This window comes from Microcaecilia unicolor, chromosome 7 (assembly GCF_901765095.1).
Source record: "Microcaecilia unicolor chromosome 7, aMicUni1.1, whole genome shotgun sequence".
Classification (NCBI taxonomy): domain Eukaryota; kingdom Metazoa; phylum Chordata; class Amphibia; order Gymnophiona; family Siphonopidae; genus Microcaecilia; species Microcaecilia unicolor.
Genome location: NC_044037.1, coordinates 428,051 through 453,278, shown reverse-complemented (window position 1 = coordinate 453,278; position 25,228 = coordinate 428,051). Strand labels below are relative to the sequence as shown.

The 25,228-nt window shown below is 46.0% G+C and overlaps 1 protein-coding gene across 4 annotated transcripts in view; it reads right to left on the bottom strand.

The window, feature by feature from the left end:
- Window positions 1-25,228, bottom strand: part of OGT (O-linked N-acetylglucosamine (GlcNAc) transferase) — a 257,459-nt gene that overhangs the window by 87,947 nt on the left and 144,284 nt on the right. For all 4 annotated transcript variants that reach the window (XM_030208828.1, XM_030208829.1, XM_030208830.1 and 1 more), the window contains one exon: window positions 18,988-19,146. In XM_030208828.1, the coding sequence (XP_030064688.1) occupies window positions 18,988-19,146 (159 nt within the window). The remainder of the gene's footprint in view (window positions 1-18,987; window positions 19,147-25,228) is intronic.

Here is a 25,228-nt window from a genome sequence, read left to right as displayed (position 1 = left end):
AATGCAAAGACTTCCTTCAACTATGGGATCTCCGATGGCCAACCACACAACCCACCCATACTAAAGGACATACACTAGACTTAATCACATACAAATTCTCACATGAACTAAATCTCAAACTAAAAGATACAAAATGGACAGCCATACCATGATCGGATCACTACAAAGCGAACCTATCCATTCATTGGCGAACAAAACAATCACAACACAACAACAAACCTATACCACGAGAGGCAAAATAGACCCACTAATATTCTGGCAACAACTCTATGACGAAGAATGGATAACACCAACAGACTCACCACAATTCCTTCATGAATAGGACAACAGATGCAAAACCATATTAGACAACATAGCACCACTCCAAAACAGAACTTCACATAGGAAAAAATCAATACTGTGGTTTAAGAAGAGATAAAAAACCTAAAAACACAAGTCAGAAGACTAGAACGAGCATGGAATAAGAAAAAACGAAAACCTTGCACTCAATGAATGGAAACAACTACAAAATACAAATATACCATCAGACAGCCCAAAAGAGCATACTACAAAACCAAAATCGGACCAGGTTATAAGAATACACACAAACTTTTTCCAACTCGTAAATAATTTGCTAAACACTACACCGGTTACTTCTAAGAACAATAACACCCCATCAGCAAACAGCCTTGCAAATTACTTCAAAGAGAAAATCATAAAGCTACGAAATATGATACCCAACAATACAATTGAGTACGCAAACCTCCTTGACTGTCTAGACCCAATACATGGGGAATATCCAGCAGATCGATTATGGATCAACTTTGACCCATTATCGACCGAAAACATCTCTCAACTACTCAAAAGATACGCCAAATCGCAATGCAAACTTGACAGCTGTCCCAGTACTCTTATAACATGCGTCCCTCAACAATTCATAATGGACCTAACGGGATACCTAAACTACATGCTACAAAACGGTCTTTTCCCAAAAGATAAAGGAAATATACTACTCACTCCTATACCAAAAGACGCAAAGAAAAGTACAAATGACTTAACCAACTATCGCCCAGTAGCATCTATCCCGCTAATAACCAAACTTATGGAAGGCTTAGTGACGAAACAACTTATTAACCACCTAAATAAACATTCAATCTTACATGAAGCTCAATCAGGATTTCGATCGAATTACAGCACTGAAACAGTACTAATCACTTTAATGAACAAATTTAAACAAACAATTGCAACTGGGAATAACATACTTCTCCTACAATTTGATATGTCCAGTGCCTTCGACATGGAAACAATCTATGGCAAGAGCCAAAACACAGAGTCCACACTCACTGATCATCAATGCTCCATACATCCACTCCTAATCCTCATCCCCCGTAATTCCACATCACTCATACATTAACCCACAGGAATATGTACACCATATATCTCTGTGTCTTAACACTGCCCTTTAAGCTTCCCATTGTCTCTTTCCAACGTTTCAATGTTGATGTCCCATTGCTATATTCTTAATGATACTTCGATGGTTTCACAAAACTTGTACAATGTAACCTATAACCAAGTTGTAACAAATGTATTTCCATTATTCATATCTTATTGTAAGCCACAGAGCCCGCAAAGAGGTGGGAAAATGTGGGATACAAATGCAATAAATAAATAAATAAATAAATGGTCAACCACATCCTGGAATACTTCGGAGTTGGAGGTAATGTCATTAACTGGTTTAGAGGATTCCTAACAACAAGATCATACCAAGTAATAACTAACGCAGAGACATCGGCCCCATGGCTACCTGAATGCGGTGTTCCCCAAGGATCCCCTCTATCACCAACACTCTTTAACCTAATGACGACACCCCTAGCCAAGCTATTAGACAATCAAAAGCTCAACCCATACATATACGCAGACGATGTTACGATCTACATTCCATTCAAACATGAACTAAAGGAAATCACCAACGAAATCAACCAAAGCTTCCAAATCATGCACTCCTGGGCGGACACATTTCAACAAACAACGCTGAAAAAACAAAATGTCTCATAACCACCTCAACACAATACAAATAAATTCACCACCATAACCACCCCAAACATTGCCTCATAACCACCTCAACACAATACAAATAAATTCACCACCATAACCACCCCAAACATTTCTCTCCCTGTTTCAAACAACTTGAAAATTCTAGGAGTCACCATTGATCGAAACCTCACACTCGAAACTCACGTGAAAAACACAACTAAGAAAATGTTCCACTCCATGTGGAAGCTCAAAAGAGTAAAACCTTACTTCCCAAGGGCTATTTTTCGGAACCTGGTACAGTCAATGGTACTAAGCCACCTGGACTATTGCAACTCACTTTACACCGGCTGCAAAGAACAAACCTTCAAAAAACTTCAAACAGCCCAAAATACCGCAGCCAGACTCATATTTGGGAAAACAAAATATGAAAGTACAAAACCCCTAAAAGAATTTACACTGGCTACCACTTAAAAGAACGTACCACATTCAAGATTTGCATGATTGTTCATAAAATCATTTACGGAGATGCCCCGACCTACATGCTAGACCTCATTGACCTACCACCAAGAAATGCTAAGCAATCATCCCGCACCTATCTCAACCTACACTTCCCCAGCTGCACAGGTCTTAAATACAAATTAATTCACTCAACCCGCTTCTCCTATATGAGTACGCAGCTATGGAATTCACTCCAAATTCCCCTAAGATCAACGAATTAACTAACTTCCGCAAAGCCTTGAAGACTGCCCCTATCGGTCTGACTGTTCACGTGTCTTTTAGATTGTAAGCTCTTTGAGCAGGGATTGTCCTTCTATGTTAAATTGTACAGCGCTGCGTAACCCTAGTGGTGCTTTAGAAATGTTAAGTAGTAGTAGTAGTAAGACTTACCTCTTTAACAAAGCCTACCACCAGAACCCTTAACTAGCTATAATACAACACCTATCCAACTATAATACAACACCTTTACTCAGAATGTACTTTCCTACAAATGCTTGAACAAATCCTCTTGCCATCTTTAACTTCTTTGTAACACCAACTGTATGATGTAACCTGACATGGCTATGCCATGACAGTTCTCTGTAAGCCACATTGAGCCTGCAAATAGGTGGGAAAATGTGGGATACAAGTGCAATAAATAAATAAATAAAAGTGCTTTGAAAATACACTTCATGGTCTGATCCCTTACTGCCCCATAGGTCTACCACATTCTCAACTGAACCTCTTTCAGGATTGTGACCAGGCACTTCCACAATTTCCTTGGGTGGTTCAAAGAACAGAAGGATATCCAACATTTCTGCTTCATCTCTAACTTCAGTGAGACATTACACATCATCTCTATGACAAAAATCAATGAACAACAGTTCCTCGGGTAGGGATTTACATCTCTTGTGAAATGGCATCTGAAGTGACAGCTGAGAACCTCTCCTCTGAGAAGGCCTCTAGCACTTCTTCAGAGTCCCAGGAGTGTTGAGAGTCAGATTTATGTGGATTTAAGCTCAGACCTATTTTCAGCAGTAGCTCAAGGTGAATTACATTCAGGTACACTATGTTCATAAAAATATACTCTTAACATATATCAGGGTCGCTGCTTGTCTCACATTACTAACTACAGGGTCAGGCCTTGGTCAGGAGTATGGAGACATCAAGGACTTGATGCACTGGTGACGTTTCCTCCACAGATGAACTGAAAATTTACATTGGTGTGGCCAACATAGACTCTTAGCCCCTTTGAAGCCTTGGTGTTCTCTCCTGCAGGCAGTTCATGGGTCTCAAGGATCAGCTGGATCACTTCTGGTCTCAATACTTATGTCAAGGCCATAGCATCATGTTGCCTGAAGAATCATTCCATCCATTCCGTTAACTTTATTAGCTGTTCCTTGAAGGCTGCCATCCACAAAGGTGTGGGTATCACAACAGGAGTGGCCACATCCTCCTGAGTCATGGGGTATATCAAAACTGGTGTCTCAGATCTGTGGAAACTGTTGTACCCAATTCAATGCCATGGAGGATAAACTGTTCTCATGTTAAGGAAACTTAGAGAACACTGGTAACCTTGTTGCCATGTTTTGACAAGAGGCGATTTTGAGACATCCAAGTCTATGCAGAATGACAGGCATCGAGTCTCTCAGCAATGAGGTTGAGAACAAATTCTTCCTCCTCTTTGAGAAGGAACTGGACATAAACCTCTCTCTATGGATTCCTAGGATAACAGACATATTTGATGCCGATTTGTTTCCAGCTCCAGGACTCAGTAAGACCGATATTTCTGATCAAGATGTTAATGGACTTATCTGCACCAAAAAGCTAGATGCTGATGCATTTCCTAGCATTCAATGCAGCTTCTGGACCCATGGAAACTGATGTTTCCAATTCCAATGGACCAGTCACATCTCCAACAAGCTTTTCTCTACCAGGAATCCCTTTCTCTGACATCTGTTAACAGAGAATGCAGTGAGAAGGCTCATGGTTGGGGCCAAGTACTGCACGTACAATGCGGGTCTTCTTTAGGAACATGTCACGAAAAATAGGTACAGCAAAATCAAACATCTCAATGGTAACAAAGCCTCAGCTACAAGCTCAAGGCCTAACAGTAGTCCACACTGAGTAACATAGTAAACATAGTAGATGACAGCAGAAAAAGACCTGCACGGTCCATCCAGTCTGCCCAAGAAGATAAAAAAGTAGCACATATGAGTTTATTTGTACTGTCCTCTTCAGGGCACAGACCGTATAAGTCTGGCCAGCCCTATCCCCGCCTCCCAACCACCAACCCCGCCTCCCACCACCAGCTCTGGCATAGACTGTATAAGTCTGCCCAGCACTATCCTCGCCTCCCAACTACCAGTCCCGCCTCCCACCACCAGCTCTGGCACAGACCGTATAAGCCTGCCCAGCACTATCCCCGCCACCCAACCACCAGCCCCGGCTCAGACCGTATAAGTCTGCCCAGCACTAGTCCCGCCTCCCAACCACCAGCCCCGGCACAGACCATATAAGTCTGCCCAGCACTAGCCCCGCCTCCCAACCACCAGATCTGCCACCCATTCTAGGCTAAGCTCCTGAGGATCCCTTCCTTCTGCACAGGATTCCTTTATGTTTATTCCACGCATGTTTGAATTCCGTTACCGTTTTCATCTCCACCACCTCCCGCGGGAGGGCATTCCAAGCATCCACCACCCTCTCCGTGAAAAAATACTTCCTGACATTCTTCTTGAGTCTGCCCCCCTTCAATCTCATTTCATGCCCTCTTGTTCTACCGCCTTCCCATCTCCGGAAAAGGTTTGTTTGCGGATTAATACCTTTCAAATATTTGAACGTCTATCATATCACCCCTGTTCCTCCTTTCCTCCAGGGTATACATGTTCAGGTCCTCAAGTCTCTCCTCATACGTCTTGTAACGCAAATACCATACCATCCTCGTAGCTTTTCTTTGCACCGCTTCAATTCTTTTTACATCCTTAGCAAGATACGGCCTCCAAAACTGAACACAATACTCCAGGTGGGGCCTCACCAACGACTTGTACAGGGGCATCAACACCTCTTTTCTTCTGCTGGTCACACCTCTCTCTATACAGCCTAGTAACCTTCTAGCTACGGCCACCGCCTTGTCACACTGTTTCATCGCCTTCAGATCCTCAGAAACTATCACCCCAAGATCCCTCTCCCCATCTGTACCTAGCAGACTCTCACCACCTAACACATATGCCTCTCTTGGATTTCTACTCCCTAAGTGCATCACTTCGCATTTCTTCGCATTGAATTTTAATTGCCAAACCTTAGACCATTCTTCTAGCTTTTTCAGCTAGAAGACTGAGCTGACAAGAAAAAAAAAATAGCTTTACAATTTGCCGAAAAACCTGACTAAAGCTACCAAGTAATGGAAAAAAAAAAAAAAAAGACCACGTGACAACTACAGGACTTACTTTCAAGGAGAAATGAGTAATAAAACTTTTGGGTTGCTGAGATGGTTACAAAGGTAAACAGGTCTGAAAAGCTCTACAGAAAATGTCCTGAGGCGGTCTTTTAAGCGATAACAGGCATACATGTGTACCGAGACTACCCAAATGTTTCTGGAAAAAGTTGCTAGAGTACTGCTTCTCGTGCCAGGCTTCATAAGCGACATCACATATACATGAAGATTTTACAGTCCTGCTTGTTGATAGAGAAATAAAAGATAAAGAAAAAAAAAAAAAAAAGAAGCTATCCCACAGCAGAATCCAGTCCACTTCTGCCCAAATTATCTTAATTTTGCTTTGAAAGAACATATTTCTTCCCCAGGAAAACCATTCCAAGTGGCCTCTTGATGAAAAGATGCCTTTGAGAAACCTATGCTACAGCATTTTCTATAGTGGCATCCATTTTGTAGAACTCTCCCCCAGTCCGTCTTAGCTAAGAATTAAAACCTTTAAGGACAGGCTATTATTTTTATTTACAATATTTGTTAACCCGCACCATCCATCGAGTTCTTGGTGGCGTACAGTAAAAACCATACACAAAACTTTCAAAATATACAACAAAGGTAGCCAATGTAATCTCTAAACCAATGTAGGACTCCAATACATAGGACACGAAATCCACAACAAAGAAAATGTTCCATTCAATGTGGAAACTCAAACACATGAAACAATTCTTCCCGAGGGAAACATTTTGCAACCTGGTACAATCAATGGTAATGAGCCACGTCGACTACTGCAATGGAATCTATGCGGGATGCAAAGAACAAACCCTAAAGAAACTCCAGACCACTCAAAACACGGCAGCCAGACTTATATTTGGAAAAATGAGATTCGAAAGCGCAAAATCTCTCCATGAAAAACTACACTGGCTCCCAAAGATCACATTGCTTTCAAAATCTGTACCCTGGTTCACAAAATTATCTACGGTGAAGCCCCAGGATACAGTTATTTATTGCATTTGTACCCCACATTTTCCCACCTATTTGCAGGTTCAATGTGGCTTACATAGTACCGTCAAATGCGTTTGCCCAGTCGGTGGATAACAAATACAAAGCTGTATAGTGATCATATGAGGTATAAGTGGAGGGTCAGAATGGATGAAGATTGCGTGTTGTCCTGTTCGATCATAGTCATGCTGTGTTGGTAGGTGAAGAGGGTTACGTGGGGTCGTTGGGGTAGGCCTTTTTGGGGTAGGCAGAGCAGGTGGGGGGAAGAGGGGTTGGTGGTTGGGAGGCGAGGATAGGAGAGGGCAGACTTTTATACGGTCTGTGCCAGAGCCGGTGATGGAAGGCGGGACAGGTGGTTGGGAGGCAGGAAAAACTGCTGGGCAGACTTATACGGTCTGTGCCCTGAGAAAGACAGGTACAAATCAAGGTAAGGTATACACATGAGTTTATCTTGGGCAGACTGGATGGACCATGCAGGTCTTTTTCTGCCGTCATCTACTATGTTTCTATGTTTTGAAGAGGTTGGTTTTTAGTGATTTCCTGAAGTTCAAGTGGTCATGGATTTTTTTCACAGCTTTTGGGAGCCCATTCCATAGTTGTGTGCTTATGTAGGAGAAGCCGGCTGCGTAAGTTGTTTTGTATTTCAGTCCTTTGCAATTTGGGTAGTGTAGGTTTAGGTAGGATCTTGACGATCTGACTTTTGGTAAGTCTATAAGGTCTGTCATGTATCCTGGGACTACGCCGTATATGATTTTGTGGACTAAGGTGCAGATTTTGAAGATGATCCTTCTTTGATTGGGAGCCAATGCAACTTCTCGGAGGGGTTTGGCACTTCGCTGAATATATTTTGGGCGGTCTGGAGTTTTTTTATGAGTTCTTTGCAGCCCGCATAGATTTCGTTGCAATAATCTGAATGGCTTAGGGCCATTGATTGTATTAGGTATCGAAAAGTTGCTCTTGGGAAGAAATAGAACATTGAATAGAACATTTTCTTTGTTATAGAGTTTACTTGGCTCTCGAGGGTAAGGTTGCGATCGAGTGTGACACCGAGTATTTTCAAACTGTCCGAGGTAGGGAGGGTATGTCCTGGAGTATTTATGGTTGTGGGTTTGTATTTGTTATATGGAGAGGAGAGGATGAGGCAATGTGTTTTTTCAGTGTTCAGTTGGAATGAGTTTGCCCAGGAGTCCATGATGTTCAGAGTATCGTTGATTTTGTTGGTTATTTCTGTCAGATCATGTCTGAAGGGGATGTAAATTGTATCATCATCTGCGTAAATGAATGGGTTAAGGTCTCGGTTGGATAAGGACTGTGCCAGTGGAATCATCATCATGTTGAAGAGTATTGGTGATAATGGTGATCCTTGATGTACTCCGCAGACTGCTTTCCACGGTGGTGATGTGTTTGACTTTGGTTTTACTTAAGTTCTGGTGTTAGAAAGCCTTAAAACAACAAGGCAAACGATCTGCAAAATCCAATATGGAAAAAGAAGCCAGCAGATCAATATAACATCAGAAAGATTTTATTGAAGATACCGTATGTAAACAAATTGCCCGACACAGGCCGTGTTTCGCCCACCAAGGGCTGCGTCAGGGGCTACAATATTGTAGCCCGACGCAGCCCTTGGTGGGCGAAACACGGTTAGAAAGTCTTTACATAAGTACGTAAGTAATGCCAGACTGGGAAAAGACCAAGGGTCCATTGAGCCCAGCATCCTGTCCACAACAGCGGCCAATCCAGGCCAAGGGCACCTAGCAAGCTTCCCAAACGTACAAACATTCTATACATGTTATTCCCGGAATTGTGGATTTTTCCCAAGTCCATTCAGTAGTGATTTATGGACTTGTCCTTTAGGAAACCGTCTAACCCCCTTTTAAACTCGGCCAAACTAACTGCCTTCACCACGTTCTCCGGCAATGAATTCCAGAGTTTAATTACGCGTTGGGTGAAGAAAGGTTTTCTCCGAATTTACTAAACTGTAGTTTCATCGCATGCCCCCTAGTCCTAGTATTTTTGGAAAGCGTGAACAGACGCTTCACATCCACCTGTTCCACTCCACTCAATATTTTATATACCTCTATCATGTCTCCCCTCAGCCGTCTCTTCTCCAAGTTGAAAAGCCCTAGCCTCCTTAGTCTTTCTTCATAGGGAAGTTGTCCCATCCCCGCTATCATTTTAGTTGCTCTTTGCTGTACCTTTTCCAATTCCATTATATCTTTCTTGAGATGCGGCGACCAGAATTGAACACAATACTCAAGGTGCGGTCGCACCATGGAGCGATATAATGGCATTATAACATCCTCACACTTGTTTTCCATACCTTTCCTAATAATACCCAACATTCTATTTGCTTTCCGAGCCGCAGCAGCACACTGCACTTGCTCACATTACACGTCATCTGCCATTTAGCCGCCCAGTCTCCCAGTCTCGTAAGGTCCTTCTGTAATTTTTCACAATCCTGTCACGAGTTAACGACTTTGAATAACTGTGTCATCAGCAAATTTAAATTACCTCGCTAGTTACTCCCATCTCTAAATCATTTATAAATATATTAAAAAGCAGCAGTCCTAGCACAGACCCGTGATGAACCCCACTAACTACCCTTCTCCATTGTGAATACTGCCCACTTAAACCCCACTCTCTGTTTCCTATCCTTCAACCAGTTTTTAATCCACAATAGGACTTTTCCTCCTATCCCATGACCCTCCAATTTCCTCTGTAGCCTTTCATGCGGTACCTTGTCAAACGCCTTTTGAAAATCCAGATACACAATATCAACCGGCTCCCCTTTGTCCACATGTTTGTTTACTCCTTCAAAGAATTGAAGTAAATTGGACAGGCAACATTTCCCCACACAAAAGCCGTGCTGACTCGGTCTCAGTAATCCATGTCCTCGGATGTGCTCTGTAATTTTGTTTTTAATAATAGCCTCTACCATTTTCCCCGGCACCGACGTCAGACTCACCGGTCTATAAATTTCCTGGATCTCCCCTGGAACCTTTTTTAAAAATGGGCGTTACATTGGCTACCCTCCAATCTTCCGGTACCACGCTCGATTTTAAGGATAAATTGCATATCACTAGCAGTAGCTCCGCAAGCTCATTTTTCAGTTCTATCAGTACTCTAGGACGAATACCATCTGGTCCAGGAGATTTGCTACTCTTCAGTTTGCTGAACTGCCCCATTTGATCCAGTTAAGTACGTTTCCTTCAATCCTGAAGTGGCCTAGTATTCTTAGTAGTATGCTGTGGTTTACCATGTCGAATGCACTTGACATGTCGAACTGGAGGAGGAGTAGTATGCTTTTGCCTGTGGCAATCTCCTGCTTGAATTTGGCCAGGAGGGTGACTAGGACAGTTTCGGTGCTATGGTGGGATCGGAATCCTGATTGTGAATTATGTAGTATTGAGAACTTGTCCAGGTATTCCGTAAGCTGTTTAGTCATGAAGCTCTCCATCATTTTTACTACTAATGGGATAGATGCAACTGGGCAGTAATTGGTGATATCGTTTGTGTTTTTCTTGGCATCTTTTTGTATTGGGGTGAGTAGTGTGAACTGGTCACCCTTCCAAGACCTGGCCAGGGCTGACCCTGCTTAGCTTCTTTCACAAATGTTCACCAACACCAGGCTTCTTAGAACCAAAGGCTTTATTAGTTGTCAATAAACAATCTTCAAGGCTTATTTCTTCTTCAGCTTAAACACCTTCTTCAACTCAAACATAACAAAAAGGCAGTTATTCAGAGTCTTCTAATTAAACCCTTCTTTGCATCTTAACTCAGTTCCTCAAACTTTCATAGTTCAAACAGCCAAATAAAAGCATTACTTTTCATTTAAAGACTTTCTCAGCTGATACTGTAGCTATCACCTTTTCAGCAGAGAGTTTCAAAAGTCCACAGAGTTCAGCCAGCACTTTTCAGGGGATCTTCTTTCTCCAGCTGCCAGGTCCCAGCTTCTCCCTTCTCTTTCACTACCCAGGCAGGTATAAGGTGGTTAATTAGCCTCTCCACCCCTTCAGGCTCTTCCCTCTAATTCGAGGCAGGCTCCCATAACTACCTACACCTGTTTCTAGCCCAGGACTCCCCTTGGTCCTAGCAACCTCCAGCTGGACATTCCCCTACTGGCTCCCTCTAGTGACTCATCCTGGGCATTTTTCCCCCATTTCTAATGGGAACAGCGCATCTAGTGGCCTACCCAGGACAGGATAGCCCCTTATTCTTCACAGTAGGATGTTGCCATGTTCCTCAGGGAAGAGACCTTGTTGTAACATGAAGTTTAGATGGGATGTAAGGTCTGCTATGAAGCGGTCTGGGGCAGACTTGAGTAGATGACGGACATGTATCCAGTTTGGCGAACCTGTGAGTCGCTTGTGTAACTGATTCGGTGCTGAGAAGATTAAATGTTGTCCAAATGCGGTCAGCTGGCTATCCTTCGGAGGATGGGTCCAGATCGTTGAAGAAGATTTCGATGTCGGTATTGTAGCGAGGAAGTGTGCTGCATAGTTTTATTATTTTTTTCTTAAAGTAGTTAGCAAGTGTGTCTGCGGGTGGGATGTCTGTGTTGGTTGTGGTGATAGGGGTGGTGTCTAGTAACTTATTTACGAGTTGGAATAGTTTCTTCATATCTTTGTAGTCCGGTCCTAATTTGGTTTTGTAGTAGGACCTTTTGGTTTGTTTTATTGCGTATTTGTATTTTCTATGTATTTGTTTCCATGCGTTGAGTATGTGTCCATCTTTTGTCTTTCTTCATACTCGTCAAGTTTTCTAGACATGACAGACAGACTTAATCGACTTACCAACTAGAAACACATCAGAATCGACACGATCATACCTAAATCTGCACTACCCAAGCTGTAAAGGACTTAAATACAAATCAATCTACGCATCCAGTTTCTCCTACATAAGCATACAACTGTGAAACGCACTACCAAAATCCTTGAAAACGAAGTACGACCACCTATCCTTCCGGAAAATACTAAAAACCAACTTGTTTAAAAAGGCTTACCCTACCGACCCAACTTAAATACCTGATCTCAGCAACATAACATAACCAAAGTACGTAATGGACATAACACAACTCCTCCACTGTTCGATTCCTTAATGTGGCTGTGCCACATTAACTTTATCTTACCACTACATCACCTTGTATTTGTTAACACTGGAGTCTGCTAACACCTCGCCGGTATTATGTAAGCCACATTGAGCCTACAAATAGGTGGGAAAATGTGGGATACAAATAAATAAATAAATATTAACTTGATGTCTGTTTGTGTGATGAATACTAATTTGCTGTTACTAAATTGATCTTATGATGTATTCTATTTTATTCTATTATTTGCTTGGAATTAGCTTTTAAGGACAAGTGCACTGTAAATGTTTGATATAAAATTAACTAAAAAATAAAAGCTTCTTTCAACATTTGTGTACTTTTATATTTCTGCTGGTTTAGACAACATAATGTCAAAGACATTTGCTCTGATCATCAAGAGATTTAGTCTTGGATTGCTTAAACGTCCAGTCTAGAAACAGTGTGGAAGCCATGTTAGTCTACATGAATACACAGAAATAAGAGTAAATGATACAAGATGATACCTTTAAAAGATCATGAACACTGAAGAGATCTTTCCTATGAAAACCAGTGCCCTGTTGGCCTAATGAAATATGACTATTCCCTACCCTAGCAGGTTCAAACACAAAATGGTGTATGATCTTAATTCTAAACCTATTAGGTCATAAGAGGAGCCAAGGAACTTTTTACAACTGGTGATCCACTCCTATTCCTGCAATAAAGTGAATGATACATACCTGTAGCAGGTGTTCTCCGAGGACAGCAGGCTGATTGTTCTCACGACTGGGTGACGTCCGCGGCAGCCCCCACCAACCGGAAGAAGCTTCGCGGGCGGTCCCGCACGCAGGGCACGCCCACCGCGCATGCGCGGCCGTCTTCCCGCCCGTGCGTGACCGTTCCCGCCAGTTGAATGACAAGCAAAAATGATGGAACGCAACTCCAAAGGGGAGGAGGGAGGGTAGGTGAGAACAATCAGCCTGCTGTCCTCGGAGAACACCTGCTACAGGTATGTATCATTCACTTTCTCCGAGGGACAAGCAGGCTGCTTGTTCTCACGACTGGGGTATCCCTAGCTCTCAGGCTCACTCAAAACAAGAACCCAGGTCAATTGAACCTCGCAACGGCGAGGGTACAACAGAAATTGACCTACGAAGAACAACTAACTGAGAGTGCAGCCTGACCAGAATAAATTCGGGTCCTGGAGGGTGGAGTTGGATTTAAACCCCAAACAGATTCTGCAGCACCGACTGTCCGAACCGACTGTCGCGTCGGGTATCCTGCTGGAGGCAGTAATGTGATGTGAATGTGTGGACAGATGACCACGTCACAGCCTTGCAAATCTCTTCAATAGTGGCTGACTTCAAGTGGGCCACTAACGCTGCCATGGCTCTAACACTATGAGCCGTGACATGACCCTCAAGAGCCAGCCCAGCCTGGGCGTAAGTGAAGGAAATGCAATCTGCTAGCCAATTGGAGATGGTGCGTTTCCCGACAGCGACCCCTAGCCTGTTAGGGTCGAAAGAAACAAACAATTGGGCGGACTGTGGGGCTGTGTCCACTCCAAGTAGAAGGCCAATGCTCTCTTGCAGTCCAATGTGTGCAACTGACGTTCAGCAGGGCGGGGTACGTGGTCTGGGAAAGAATGTTGGCAAGACAATTGACTGGTTAAGATGGAACTCCGACACACCTTCGGCAGGAACTTTGGGTGGGTGCGGAGCACTACTCTGTTGTGATGAAATTTGGTATACGGAGCATGAGCTACCAGGGCTTGAAGCTCACTGACCCTACGAGCTGAAGTAACTGCCACCAAGAAAATGACCTTCCAGGTCAAGTACTTCAGATGGCAGGTATTCAGTGGCTCAAAAGGAGGTTTCATCAGCTGGGTGAGGACGACGTTGAGATCCCATGACACTGTAGGAGGCTTGATAGGGGGCTTTGACAAAAGCAAGCCTCTCATGAATCGAACGACTAAAGGCTCTCCAGAGATGGCTTTACCTTCCACACGATAATGGTAAGCACTAATCGCACTAAGGTGATTCCTTACTGAGTTGGTCTTGAGGCCAGACTCTGATAAGTGCAGAAGGTATTCAAGCAGGTTCTGTGCAGGGCAAAAACGAGGTTCTAGGGCCTTGCTCTCACACAAACGACAAACCTCCTCCACTTGAAAAGTAACTCTTTTTAGTGGAATCCTTCCTAGAGGCAAGCAAAGACATGGGAGACACCCTCAGACAGACCCAACGAAGCGAAGTCTACGCCCTCAACATCCAGGCTGTGAGAGCCAGAGACTGAAGGTTGGGGTGCAGAAGCGCTCTGTCGTTCTGCGAAATGAGAGTCGGAAAACACTCCAATCTCCACGGTTCTTCGGAGGACAACTCCAGAAGAAAAGGGAACCAGATCTGACGGGGCCAAAAGGGCGCGATCAGAATCATGGTGCCGCGGTCTTGCTTGAGCTTCAGTAAGGTCTTCCCCACCAAAGGTATGGGAGGATAAGCGTACAGGAGGCCGGTCCCCCCAATGGAGGAGAAAGGCATCCGACGCTAGTCTGCCATGTGCCTGTAGTCTGGAACAGAACAGAGGCAGCTTGTGGTTGGTCTGAGAGGCGAAAAGGTTCCACCGAGGGGGTGCCCCACTCTCGGAAGATCTTGCGTACCACTCTGGAATGGAGCGACCACTCGTGCGGTTGCATGACTCTGCTCAGTCTGTCGGCCAGACTGTTTACACCTGCCAGGTAGGTGGCTTGGAGGAGCATACCGAACTGGCAAGCCCAACGCCACATCCCGACGGCTTCCTGACACAGGGGGCGAGATCCGGTGCCCCCCTGCTGTTGGTGTAATACATTGCAACCTGATTGTCTGTCCGAATTTGAACAATTTGGCAGGACAGCCGATCTCTGAAAGCCTTCAGTGCGTTCCAGATCGCTCGGAGCAAGCCCAACGCCACATCCCGACGGCTTCCTGACACAGGGGGCGAGATCCGGTGCCCCCCTGCTTGTTGGTGTAATACATTGCAACCTGATTGTCTGTCCGAATTTGAACAATTTGGCAGGACAGCCGATCTCTGAAAGCCTTCAGTGCGTTCCAGATCGCTCGGAGCTCCAGGAGGTTGATCTGCAGATCTTTCTCCTGGAGGGACCACAGGACCCTGGGTGTGAAGCCCATCGACATGAGCTCCCCACCCCAGCGAGATGCATCCGTCGTCAGCACTTTCGTGGGCTGCGGAATTTGGAATGGACGTCCCAGGGTCAAATTGTGTCCGAACGGTCCACCAGAGCAGTGAAGTGCGGCAACTGGTGGAGAGGCGGATGACATCTTCTAGATTCCCGGTGGCTTGGAACCACTGGGAAGCTAGGGTCCATTGAGCAGATCTCATGTGAAGACGAGCCATGGGAGTCACATGAACTGTGGAGGCCATATGACCCAGAAGTCTCAACATCTGCCGAGCTGTGACCTGCTGAGACGCTCTGGTCTGCGAAGCCAGGGACAGGAGGTTGTTGGCCCTCGCTTCGGGAAGGAAGGCCCGAGCCGTCTGGGTATTCAGCAGAGCTCCTATGAATTCCAGAGACTGTGTTGGCTGGAGATGGGACTTTGGGTAATTTATCACAAACCCCAGCAGCTCCAGGAGTTGAATAGTGCACTGCATAGACCGGAGGGCTCCCGCCTCCGAGGTGTTCTTGACCAGCCAATCGTCGAGATATGGGAACACGTGCACTCCCAGCTTGCGTAGATACGCCGTTACCACCATGAGGCACTTTGTAAACACTCATGGGGCAGAGGCGAGCCCAAAGGGCAGCACACAATACTGAAAGTGCCGTGCGCCCAGGCGGAATCTGAGATACTGTCTGTGAGCTGGCAGTATCGGAATGTGAGTGTATGCATCCTTTAAATCCAGGGAACATAGCCAATCGTTTTTCTGAATCATTGGCAGAAGGGTGCCCAAGGAAAGCATCCTGAACTTTCTTTGACCAGGAATTTGTTCAGGCCTCTCAGGTCTAGGATGGGACGCATCCCCCCTGTTTTCTTTTCCACAAGGAAGTACCTGGAATAGAATCCCAGCCCTTCTTGCCCGGGTGGTACAGGCTCGACCGCATTGGCGCTGAGAAGGGCGGAGAGTTCCTCTGCAAGTACCTGCTTGTGATGGGAGCTGAAGGATTGAGCTCCCGGAGGACAATTTGGTGGAAGGGAGGCCAAATTCAGGGCGTATCCACACCGCACTATTTGGAGAACCCACTGGTCGGAGGTTATGAGAGGCCACCTTTGGTGAAAACATTTTAACCTCCCTCCGACCGGCAGATCGTCCGGTACGGACACTTTGAGGGCGGCTATGTTTCCCGTGGATCCAGTCAAAAGCCCGTCCCCTGCTTTTGCTGTGGAGGCGCAGGGGGCTGCTTAGGCGCACGCTGTTGACGAGAAACGAGCGCGCTGGGGCTGTCCCTGTGCCTGACGAGGCCTTCGGGCCGGCTGGGTGTACCTACGCTTGGCAAAAGAATAGGGCACAGCCTGCCGGGCCCGGGAAAACGTCCACCTGCTGAGGTGGATGCTGAAGGCGCCCGGTGGGAGAGCTTGTCGAGGGCGGTTTCCCGCTGATGCAGTTGGGTCCACCAGCTGCTCGACCTTCTCACCAAAAATATTATCCCCCCGGCAAGGGACGTCGGCCAGTCTCTGCTGGGTGCGGTTGTCCAGGTCAGAGGCACGCAGCCATGAGAGCCTGCGCATCACTATACCTTGGGCCGCAGCACGAGATGCCACGTCACAGGTGTCATAGATACCCCTGGACAGGAACTTTCTGCACGCCTTCAGCTGCCTGACCACCTCCTGATAAGGCCTGGACTGCTCCGGCGGGAGCTTGTCAACCAGGTCCGCCAGTTGCTTCACATTGTTCCGCATGTGCATGCTCGTGTAGAGCTGGTAGATTGGATGCGGGTCACGAGCATGGAAGATTGGTAGGCCTTCCTCCCAAACGAGTCCAGAGTGCGAGACTCCCGCCCCGGGGGCGCCGAGGCGGTATCCCTCGAACTCCGTGCCCTCTTGAGAGCAGAATCCACGACCGCCGAGTCATGAGGCAATTAGGACCGCATTAACTCTGGGTCCGAGTGAATTCTGTACTGGGACTCTGCTTTCTTGGGAATGGTGGGATTGGACAATGGTCGCATCCAGTTCCGAAGGTGTGTCTCCTTAAGGACATTGTGCAACGGCACCGTGGAGGACTCTCTAGGTGGAGATGGATAGTAGAGGACCTCGAGCATCTCAGCCCTCGGCTCATCCACAGAGACCACGGGGAAGGGAATGCATATAGACATATCCCTGACAAAGGAGGCAAAGGAGAGGCTCTCAGGAGGCGAGAGCTTCCTCTCTGGTGAAGGCGTGGGGTCACAGGGAAGGCCCACAGACTCCTCTGAGGAGAAATATCTGGGGTCCTCCTCTTCCCCCCACGAGGCCTCTTCCTCGGTATCGGACATAAGCTCATGCAGCTGAGTCCTCAACCGGGCCCGGCTCGACGTCGAGGCACCGAGGCCTCGGTGTCGTCGAGCGGTGGACTCCCGCGCCGGCGAGGACGAAGCTCCCTCCCCTCCATCGACGGGGACTCCACCTGCGTGGCGGTCGAGACCGGCGCCGCAAGCGGCGGCGGTGTCGAAGGCCTCGGCACCGGGCTGGAGCTCGCCGGCGCCACAGTCAACGGCACCGAGGGCGCAAGCACCCCCGGCGCCAGCACAGCCTGGCGCATCAGCCCTTCCAGGATCCCCGGAAGGATGGCTCGGAGGCACTCGACCAGGCCCGCTGTCGGGAAAGACGGGGGGGCCGGTAGAGGCGTCAGTGCCGGAAGCTGCTCGGGTCCAGGAGACTGCACCGAAGTGCTGGGACCCTGACGCGTCGGTACCTCCACTACCGAGGGGACCTTTCCTCCCGACGTGGACGCTTCAGCGTCGACTCCCCTCCGGCACCGAGGGCCGGGCGCACCGATGGGGACCGATGACGGTGCTTCTTCTGTTTCTTGCGATGCCCGTCATCGGCACCAGGTGGAACGGAGGAGGTCGATCCCCCTCCATCTCGAGGAGCCGAGTCAGACAGGGTTCGGTCCCGAGGGCCATGAGCAGAGGGAGTGACTGGGGCCGATTGCCCACGTGGCCTCTCACCCCTACCGTCACCGGAGGACCGGCGGGCCGATGGGACCTGTACTCCTGGGGTCGATGCCATCGGTGCCGATTTTGCGGACATCGATACCGGTACCGAAGAACCGGCCGTCGATACCGATGCCGTCGAGGTCGACATCGAGGGGCCGGCGCAAGTTCCAAACAAACGGTCCCGAAGAACTTGCCTCGCAACCTGAGTCCGTTTCCGGAGACCAAGACACAAAGAACACGACTTGATATCGTGCTCCGGCCCGAGGCACCAAGCGTGGGTGTCGGTCTGCGAGATAGGCCGGCCGCACCGACCACACTTCTTAAATCCACTCGGGACCTTCAAGGACATCGACGGAAAAAATCGCGTCGGCGAAGTTAAAGTCGTCGATGGTGGCGGTAAATCACACCTCGAAAAATAAATCGACCGCGTGGCCACAAGGCCGCAACGCGACGCCCCCGCTAGAAAACGAGGAAAAATTCAGCACGTTCTCTTTTTTTTTTTTTTTTTTAATTTTGGAGGCGCGCGACAACAAAAAACAGAAAATAAGCGAAAATTCGCGGACAACGCGACGGTTTTCCGGGGCTGACTGAGAGCGGCGACGCACGACTCTCTCCAGGCGCGGAAAAGAAAAGACTGGCGGGAACGGTCACGCCACGGGCGGGAAGACGGCCGCGCATGCGCGGTGGGCGTTCCCTGCGTGCGGACCGCCCGCAAAGCTTCTTCGGTTGGTGGGGCTGCTGCGGACGTCACCCAGTCGTGAGAACAAGCAGCCTGCTTGTCCTCGGAGAAGGAAACTTACAAAATAATAGGAGTATCACAGAATGAACTATGTTCAGTTATGCTGGGTGCACTTTGATCATTATTGTATTTGTACAAACCATTCTTACCTCAAATTTGTCTGGATTGTGCATGCCAGGTATAGACTGCATGAGATGAGAGGTTGGATGATTTCCAAAGTCAGAACTAACATATCCCACACGCAGCCGCCCCTCACTAGCCTTCAGGTCCTTTGGATGTTCATATGGTGGCTTGTGAAGAACATTAATCTGCCAACAACCAAAAAAGTAACTGAAGTGATTCATATGCAAAAGTTTAAAGCAATCCTCACCTAATTGCCTTAAAAAAAATTATTTAAATTAAGAACTACAGAAAACTTGATAAATTGTTCAAATAACCATCATCTCTGGCTCATATAGTCAAACTATTCACATATCAATCTGGCTTGCTTTCAAGAGTCTGAAGTACTTGAAAATTTCATTCATGCTGTCATGAATATCTTCATGTCATACTATTAACAGATAACTAGATTGTAAGCTCCTTGAGCAGGGACTGTCTTTTCGTGTATGGTGTACAGCACTGTGTATGCCTTGTAGCGCTATAGAAGTGATAAGTAGTAGTAGTAATAATTACCAACTAGCCTAGCTCAAATGGTTAGCTGTCTTCCTCTTCAGTTCCTTTCTACTGTTTGGATAAGCATACAAAAATTCTCATACCCAAACATTTCTTTCCTTACTCATGTCTTTTACCTAACCTTTTAAATCCTGTTCCTACCACTGCCCTTTATACCTTCCCCAAGTACCTAAATTCTGTTACACTGACAGCCTAAATTCTTATTTATATTTCTTCTGATAATTTTTTCTAGCGATTAGAATGTTCCACATTGCTCTTATCTGTAAGAAGTTTCTGATGAAGTCTCTCTTGAGACGACCATACACCCTGTGTGTGAAGCCCATTTACATGAGCTCCCCAGCCCAGCTTGGACACATCTTTCATTAGCTTCCTGAGTTGGAGAAATTTGGAAAGGGATTCTTTTTTGCCAAATTGGATTGGTTCATCTACCAGTGAAGAGTCCCATGGAAGACTGGTGACAGCCATGATGTCCTGAAGTTCCCTGTAGCTAAGTCCACTGGGTATATAAGGTTCAATGAGCTTACCACATGTCAAGGAAACAATATGAATGTTGAAAGTGATATGGCTCAACATTTGGCTAGCTGAAACTTGCTGATTCTGTCAATTTCCTCCACAAGGGAAATGAGGAAGGTTATTCTTTGCTCTGGAAGAAAATCTCCTATGGATTCCAGTTTTTGTGTTAGCTTTACATGGGACTTGGGATAAGAGTGGAGGAGTGGCCTAGTGGTTAGGGTGGTGAACTTTGGTCCTGGGGAACTGAGTTAAATTCCCACTTCAGGCACAGGCAGCTCCTTGTGACTCTGGGCAAGTCACTTAACCCTCCATTGCCCCAAGTACAAATAAGTACCTGTATACAATATGTAAGCCGCATTGAGCCTGCCATGAGTGGGAAAGCACGGGGTACAAATGTAACAAAAATAAAAAAAATAAAAATTTATGATGAACCCTAGTAATTCTAGAACCTAAATTGTTGAATAGATCCTTTTTCCTGAGTTGCATGCTTGGCCAGCCAATTGTCCAGCAAGGAAAACATGTGCACCCCCCAGCCTTTATTGTAATAACCACTATATATTTTGTATGCTCACGTGAGGCCAAACAGCACCATGCAGTACTGATAGTGGTGTTTCCCTATAATAAATTGCAGATATTGGCTGTGGCCAAGATGTATCTGTATGTCAGGGTACATGTCCTTTATAGCCTGTCCCCTTTTCTACAAAGTGGAATGAGAGAGCTTAAGGAAACCATCCTGAACTATTGCTTTGTAAAATATTTGTTTAGGGTCCTCCAGTCTAGGATCAAGCAGCAACCTCCCACCTTGTGTGACCAGAAAAAACTAGGAGTGGAGGAGTGGCCTAGTGGTTAGGGTGGTGGACTTTGGTCCTGGGGAACTGAGGAACTGAGTTCGATTCCCACTTCAGGCACAGGCAGCTCCTTGTGACTCTGGGCAAGTCACTTAACCCTCCATTGCCCCAGGTACAAATGGTACCTGTATACAATATGTAAGCCGCATTGAGCCTGCCATAAATGGGAAAGCACAGGGTACAAATGTAACAAACAAAAAAATAAATAAAATCATAAGTACATAAGTATTGCCACACTGAGACAGACCAAAGATTCATCAAGCCCAGCATCCTCTTACAAATACCTAGCAAGATCCCAAAAAGACTCAATACACTTTGTGCTGCTTATCACAGAAATAAGCAGTAGATATTCCCCAAGTCAATTTATATTTAAATCATCTTTATTAAGCCATGCATCCAATCACAAATCACAGTAGCAGTTTGTATTGAAGTATTTAAAGTTTGTCTGCAGATGGGATGTCTGTATTGGTTGTAGTGACCAAGGTGATGTCTAGTAGTTTGTTCACGAGTTGGTATAGTTTCTTCGTGTCTTTGTAATCTGGCCCTATTTTAGCTTAACAGTATGACCTTTTGGTCTGTCTTATTGCGTATTTGTAGTTTCTTTGTATTTGTTTGATGTGTTGAGTGTATGTTCATCTTTAGTTTTTTTTCCATGCTTGTTCGAGATTCCTGGATTGTGTTTTTAGTTTTTTTCAGTTCATCGTTGAACCATGGTATCGAGTTATGCCTACCTGAGGTTCTTGTTCGTAAGGGTGCTATTTTGTCTAGTATGCTTCTGCATCTTTTATCCCATTCTAGGAGGTAGTATATGGAGTCCGTTTGTGCTGTCCATTCGTTATTGTATATCTGTTGCCAGAATGTTTTCGAGCCTATTTGGCCTCTAGTGCTGTACGCTGTGTGTTCTTGTATACGGTATGAACCCTTCTTTCGCCATTTTAGGGATAGGTTTAGTTTGTAGTGATTGGTCCATGGTGTTTCTGTCCATTTAATATATGTTATTATTATGTTCTGGTCTGTTGACAGTTTGTGAGAGATGAGTGTGTGCCCTTTGACATGGGCACACACTTAAATCTCCTCCCTCCCAGTCCCGTCCTATCTTATCTAATTTATCTAGGAATCTTCATGATATTGACCCTTCATCTCTATCCTCCCATATTTCAAACCTCCTCTCTACTGTGGCACCATCCACGTCTGTCAATGAGGCTGTTTCTTCTTACAACAATACTCTATCCTCTGCCTTAGACACTCTTGCACCTTTGATGACCCGCCCTGTAAGGCGTACAAAACCCCAACCTTGGCTGACTTCTAATATCCGCTACCTGCGTTCCTATACCCACTCCGCCGAACGCCTCTGGCAGAAATCTCGGGCCCTTGCTGATTTCTTACACTTTAAGTTCATGCTGACCTCCTTCCAATCTGCTCTTTTATGTGCCAAACAGGATTATTATATCCAACTGACCAACTCTCTTGGCTCTAATCCTCGACTTCTCTTCACCACATTGAACTCTCTCCTCAAGGTGCCCCCTCCTCCAATTCCCCCTTCATTATCTCCTCAGACCCTTGCTGAATTCTTTCACAACAAGGTTCAAAAGATAAACCTTGCTTTCTCTACCTCACCACCTCTTCCTCCACTAGTCCGTTCCCCTCTCTCTCCTTTTCCTCATTCCCTTTCCTCCTTTCCTGAAGTTACTATTGAGGAAACTACACTTCTCCTTTCTTCCTCAAAATGTACCACCTGTTCCTCTGATCCCATTCCCACCCACCTTCTTAATGCCATCTCTCCTGCTCTTATTCCTTTTATCTGTCACATTCTCAACCTCTCACTTTCCACTGCGACTGTCCCTGCTGCCTTTAAACATGCTGTGGTCACACCTCTCCTTAAGAAGCCTTCACTCGACCCTACTTGTCCCTCTAATTACCGACCCATCTCCCTCCTTCCTTTTCTCTCCAAATTACTTGAGTGTGCTGTTCACCGCCGCTGCCTTGATTTTCTTTCCTCACATGCTATTCTTGACCCACTACAATCTGGTTTTCGCCCTCTCCACTCAACCGAAACTGCGCTTACTAAAGTCTCCAATGACCTATTACTGACTAAATCCAGAGGTCAATAGTCCATCCTCATTCTTCTTGATCTTTCCGCTGCTTTTGACACTGTCGATCACAGCATACTTCTCGATACCCTGTCCTCACTTGGATTCCAGGGCTCTGTCCTTTCCTGGTTCTCTTCCTACCTCTCCCCTCCGCACCTTTAGTGTTCACTCTGGTGGCTCCTCTTCTACTGCTATCCCTCTGCCTGTCGGCGTACCTCAGGGTTCTGTTCTTGGTCCCCTCCTCTTTTCTATCTACACTTCTTCCCTTGGCTCATTAATCTCATCCCATGGCTTTTCCTACCATCTCTATGCTGATGACTCCCAAATCTACCTTTGTACCCCTGATATCTCACCTTGCATCCAACCAAAGTTTCAGCGTGCTTGTCTGACATTGCTGTCTGGATGTCTCAACGCCACCTGAAATTAAATATGACCAAAACCGAGCTTCTCATTTCCACCCCCCCCCCCCCAAACCCACCTCCCCGCTCCCCCGTTTTCTATTTCTGTTGATGGCTCTCTCATTCTCCCGTCTCCTCAGCTCGAAACCTTGGGGTCATCTTTGACTCTTCTCTCTCCTTCTCTGCTCATATCCAGCAGATTGCCAAGACCTGTCGTTTCTTTCTTTTACAACATCCGTAAAATCCCGCCCCTAAAGGTGCGGAGGGAGAGGTAGAAGAGACCAGGAAAGTACAGAGCCCTGGAATCCAAGTGAGGACAGGGTATCGAGAAGTATGCTGTGATCGACAGTGTCAAAAGCAGCGGAAAGATCTGGATTTAGCCAGTAATAGGTCATTGGAGACTTTAGTAAGCGCAGTTTCGGTTGAGTGGAGAGGATCGAAAACCAGATTGTAGTGGGTCAAGAATAGCATGTGAGGAAAGAAAATCAAGGCAGCGGCGGTGAACAGCACGCTCAAGTAATTTGGAGAGAAATGGAAGGAGGGAGATGGGTCGGTAATTAGAGGGACAAGTAGGGTCGAGTGAAGGCTTCTTAAGGAGAGGTGTGACCACAGCATGTTTAAAGGCAGCAGAGACAGTCGCAGTGGAAAGTGAGAGGTTGAGAATGTGACAGATAAAAGGAATAAGAGCAGGAGAGAAGCATTAAGAAGGTGGGTGGGAATGGGATCAGAGGAACAGGTGGTACACATTTTGAGGAAGAAAGGAGAAGTGTAGTTTCCTCAATAGTAACGTCAGGAAAGGAGAGAGAGAAGAACGGACTAGTGGAGGGAGAGGTGGTGAGGTAGAGAAAGCAAGGTTTATCTTTTGAACCTTGTTGTGAAAGAATTCAGCAAGGGTCTGAGGAGATAATGAAGGGGGAGTTGGGGAAGGGGGCACCTTGAGGAGAGAGTTCAATGTGGTGAAGAGAAGTCGAGGGTTAGAGCCAAGAGAGTTGATCAGTTGGATATAATAATCCTGTTTGGCACGTAAAAGAGCAGATTGGAAGAAGGTCAGCATGAACTTAAAGTGTAAGAAATCAGCAAGGGCTCGAGATTTCCACCAGAGGCGTTCGGCGGAGCGGGTACAGGAACATAGGTAGCGGATATTAGAGGTCAGCCAAGGTTGGGGTTTTGTACACCTTATAGGGCGGGTCATCAAAGGTGCAAGAGTGTCTAAGGCAGAGGATAGAGTATTGCTGTAAGAAGAAACAGCCTTGTTGACAGACGTGGATGGTGCCACAGTAGAGAGGAGGTTTGACACATGGGAGGATAGAGATGAAGGGTCAATATCGTGAAGATTCCTGGATAAATTAGATAAGATAGGACGGAACTGGGAGGGAGGAGATTTATTTATTTCAAAATTTGTTTATTGGAAGTTATCATTCCTTTACATATATTCTCAGGTGATTTACATGTTACTTATGCATTGTTACTTTGTACCAACGTATACACTCACACATTACTTATTCTACTACTGATCTCCTCTACTTGTACTAAACAGCAAAATTTCTAGGAAACATGCCAACTTGTCTAACCTTATCATCACCTACTAAGTTAAACTGAATAACTTTTAATCAAATCAAACTCTTTCTATTTCCTCCCCTATTTCTAACCCCTTCCCTCCCCCCCAAAAGCCAACCCCGGGAGGATGCTTAGATTAACTTTTGTCATAGTCTCTTGTCATCAGTCATTAGAGGTTGAGAATTCGAGTCCTGCCCCCCTTAGGTATTGTCTGCCAGAATGGATGCCAAATTCTGAAGAAATCTTTCTCTGTAAAACTGGAGTCGTGATGAAGTTCTGCCATTCGTCGTTCAAATTTCATAAAGTCCATCA